The sequence below is a fragment of the Thermobia domestica genome, chromosome 11 (genome assembly GCF_964235325.1).
Source record: "Thermobia domestica chromosome 11, izTheDome1.hap1.1, whole genome shotgun sequence".
Lineage (NCBI taxonomy): Eukaryota > Metazoa > Arthropoda > Insecta > Zygentoma > Lepismatidae > Thermobia > Thermobia domestica.
The window spans coordinates 188,977,720-188,982,340 of NC_137464.1; the positions used below are offsets into that span (position 1 = coordinate 188,977,720).

The window sequence follows — 4,621 nt, forward strand, 5'->3', positions numbered from 1 at the left end:
GGACTTGCATACTCATTTTCAAAGTGCCACGAGTTTGCAGGAAAGACTTGGCTGAAATTATTTATGAAGAGACACATGGGAAAACTTTCTTTCAGAAAACCGGCACAAACCTCATACAATCGAACCGTTGGCTTTTGTAAAAGTAAAGTGACCCACTTCTTTGACCTTTTTGCAATCGGAGGTTGATAATTAGAACATTTCTGCTGATCGCATATTTAACGTTGATGAGACAGCCCTGACTGTCGTTCCATCAAAAATTCCTCAAGTTCTTGCACACAAAGGAAAACGTCAAATAGGCGCATTTAGCTCTGCAGAACGAGGCTCTTTAGTGACCGTAATAACGTGTATGGGTGCCACGGGTATTTATGTTCCTCCCATGCTAATATTTCCAAGAAAAAAGTGGTCAAATCACCTCATGCGCGGTGCTCCTGAAGGATCTATTGGAGCGTGTCAACCTTCTGGGTGGGTACAGAGTAATCTCTTCACTGAATGGTTCAGACATTTTATTAAACATATAAGGCCATCTGAAAAATCTCCAGTGTTGCTCATTCTTGATGGCCATTATGCCCATTCAAGGAATTTAGAAGTTTTATATTTGGCGAGAAGCAATAATGTTTCCATACTTTGTATTCCTCCACATTCATCGCACAAACTGCAGCCTCTTCACAGAACCTCCATGAGTCCCTTAAAAACGTACTACAGTGAAGAGATCAGGGTTTGCATGAGAACTGTTAAGACAAAAGACGGTTGTGTGCGGTCTCTCTCTGCATTTGAGGTACCAGAACTCTTTGGAAAAGCGTACGTGAAAGCACAAACTGCTTTAAACGCCATTAATGGTTTTAGAACGACGGGAATTTGGCCCCTCAATCCCCACATTTTCAATGATAGTGACTTTCTTGAAGCAAAGCACGCACAACAACATAGATCAGTACCTGGCTTTGAACCTTCACGAGATCTCTGTTCCCCTCCTATACCCCTACTAGACTCTGAAACCTTCATCTGGACTCCCTCCTCCTTCTACATCAATCATACCAAACACTTCTCCCTCATGTACTTCAGACAACCTTTCTAGTACCTCTGCTTGTCCAATCGCAATTCAAGCTTCAGGAAGTGGATCATCTGGCAGCAGTATAACTCCATGGCAATTATCACCAGTGCCCGCAGTGAAGAAGAGAGAAGGCAGTCGAGGAAGAAATGCTGGCTCTGCAGTCATAATTACTTCATCGCATTACAAAAATCAGTTAGAGAAGTCTGTGAATGCTGTCGATAGTGGAAAAAAATTAAAATGAGGAACAGTGCAAAAAACAAAGGTAAGAAACAGAAGAATGAAACAGAAGAAAAGGTAAAATTAACTAAGAAAGACACGAAAAGTACGTTACGAAACAAATGTGATGACAGTCGTCCCCAAAGTGAAACTTCAGATTCCGAAACATCTATGTCCATCAGCGTATATGATGATCAATCATCAACGTTTAGTAGCATTCCCGATAATGATCAACCAGAGACAGGAGAAGATGCTGAGTGCCTCTTCTGCTTATCAAAATTTTCTGAAGATAAAGGCGGTGAAAAGTGGGTGATGTGTATGATGTGCCAATCCTGGGTTCACAATGAATGTGCTGGATATGACGAAGGTGTTTATATCTGTGACTTCTGCAAATAGACATAGATTTCTCACTGGATATTTTGCAGCATATCTAATACTAGGCAGCGTATCTAATAATTTTTCTTTTACCTAACTTTACAACTCCTCTAAGATATAAATGTCTCTTTGCAAATTTTGCTTCTATGCTTCTTTTTGTAACTTTACAGCTCATTTACTACATTTTTTGCATTTTTCAAATGATTTTTGGAATTATTTGCAACCTTTATATCATGTAATTAAAATATTTCTATTGTCAACTTCCTTTGTTTTACTTAGGATACCTATATTAGAAGCATGTAAAACATTCTGGTATATTTCATGAGAGTTGTCTATGGTATTCCATATTTAGAGCACTTTTTCTCGAGTAACAATTTTGTACTATTTTGATTTTCATTTATTTTTGGGGTCTCTTTTTTTTATTATTGATTGACTTGAAATGGCAGAAGTTATTACCATATGTGTACAGAATGCACACAATTTTTTTCATATGTAGACACGTGTAAGGTGAGCTACAGTTGCCAAAAAATGGAACGGTATTCCATATTTAGGTACTTTCCTCTCTCTCTCTCTCTCTCTCTCTCTCTCTCTCTCTCTATATATATATATATATATATATATATATATATATATATATATATATATATATATATATATATATATATATATAAATTGCAAGTAAATTATACGGTGGCGAAACACATCGTGATTACATGCTGTAGTAAAATATGAATCATGAATAAAATAACACAATATATGCAAAAAAGACAACAGTAATAATGAACTAGAATACAGAAAGAAACACGACAGTAAATAAAACACTCTATACACCACACGTAACCAAATTGTAATCGCACTGCACTTTCACTACTATACACAAACTAGAATACTATCCGCCATTTGCAATTGAACTCCATATACTCTGTCAGAAAGTTAACCCGAAGCAAGGTTATAACGGACCATTTGATTGGTTGGTTTTCTGTTGCTGATACCGAAAACACTTGAAACGTCAAGTGCGTTTTTAGTGTGCTTGTTTAAATTATCCTATTGAAAACATGGGAAACAGAAATAAGTACCAGTATTTTTTATTATGCACGTTATAGTCTAGAGGCACACTATCGTAAAGGCAAACACAAACTTAAGTAATAAACACTTTTTAGGCTACACTTACATATGCATAGGTATCATATACATAGAAATGTTGCTTTTCGTCCTTACAACCTAAGAAGCAATACTAAAATTGCCATATATTCGAACTGAAAATTACCTATCACTTTGAGTTCTTATCTCGTCAGCAATTTCTTCGTGCAGCTGACGACAACTGTCTTTTGTCAATCGAGATCGAACAAAAACTCTTCTTCAGTCAATTCATCAAAGTGATTGATTCGTTTCTGACGATTTTTGGTCTTTTAGGTCTCGCTATATATTGAACAATCTCCTCATTGTCATATGACAGCATCAACAATTCTTTTATTTCGTCCATGATTCACTGCACGACAACTAACAAGTAGCTGATATCTGTTAACAGGCAATTGAACTTCCTGTCAAGGTAACAACCAGCTGATAGGGTATATCAGCCACGTGATTGTTATCAGGACATTGTAGAACACTTATCGGAAAGATGTCGGGAGGATATTTATATCTGACAGATATCAGAAGATGGTAGGATTGGCCCTAAGTTGACAAGATCGTCAGATACTGAATTTTTCACATAACTTTTGAAACTCTGCTTTTCCCTTTGGATATCTATCTTAATCAAAGTAAAATAACAAAAACACAAATTAGGCTATGGTCCAGTCATGTACCAAAAATAATCAAAATCAATCCACCAGTCTAGAAGGTGTTCGCTGATAAACATAGTTTATTCATTTGTATATAGCTATATATAGAAAATACTTTCCTGTTTGAAATATAATGGTTTATCACACTGTTAATGTAATAAGAAAGGATAAGTGGCGCATTAATATATTAAAATTGAAAAACAGTGTATTAAGATTGTCACAAATAGCAAAATTGTCAAAAGTAATGAATTATAAATAATAAAAATTGAATAAAAATTGAGAGTAAAGCTCCCCAATACTTAGTGTTTACAGCGCCATCTCTTATCCGTGCCATCTTTAAATCGAGAATTTTACAATAAATAAATAAATAAATAAATAAAAACGCTGGGATACGCGGTGATGAAAATTTTCCGGAAAATTTTTCGATTCATAAAAACCTACTCCACTTATTCCTACATCGTTGTTTAGCCGTGATGTGAGGTGGAAAATTTTCTTCTATATTTTCCCGGAAAATTTTCCGATCTTAACAAATATCAGTGATCAAGTAACAATCCCTCAGTCAGTGATGAAAATTTTCCGGAAAATTTTCCGATTCATAAAAACATACTCCACTTATTCCTACATCGTTGTTTAGCCGTGATGTGAGGTGGAAAATTTTCTTCTATATTTTCCCGGAAACTTTTTCCGATCTTAACAAATATCAGTGATCAAGTAACAATCCCTGTCAGTGATGAAAATTTTCCGGAAAATTTTCCGATTCATAAAAACATACTCCACTTATTTCTACATCGTTGTTTAGCCGTGATGTGAGGTGGAAAATTTTCTTCTATATATTTCCGGAAAATTTTCCGTTCTCAAAAAATATGAGTTATCAAGTAACAATCCCTCAGCATTCATAAAATTGATTTTAATTCATGTATAGAAATATTAAAAAGTGAAAGATCGTTTAAAGAATCTGAAAGTTTTTATGGTTCAATTTTTAGTACTATGTACGAACAAGTGAAACAATTTTTCATGAATCGAAAAATTGTCTATCCTGTACAGTGATGAAAATTTTCCGGAAAATTTTGAGACGGAGAATGTTCCAATTCATAGAAACATACTCCACTTATTCCTACATCGTTGTTTAGCAGTGATGTGAGGTGGAAAATTTTCTTCTATATTTTCCCGGAAAATTTTCCGATCAACAAATATCCGTGAT

General features: G+C 35.1%; 1 protein-coding gene across 1 annotated transcript; it reads left to right on the forward strand.

Moving 5' to 3' along the window:
• The first annotated feature begins 346 nt into the window (after nucleotides 1-346).
• Nucleotides 347-1,072, forward strand: LOC145665397 (uncharacterized). The gene has a single exon (XM_081732702.1). It carries the CDS (start codon nucleotides 347-349, stop codon nucleotides 1,070-1,072), a length of 726 nt encoding a protein of 241 aa, XP_081588828.1.
• Nucleotides 1,073-4,621: the final 3,549 nt, after the last annotated feature.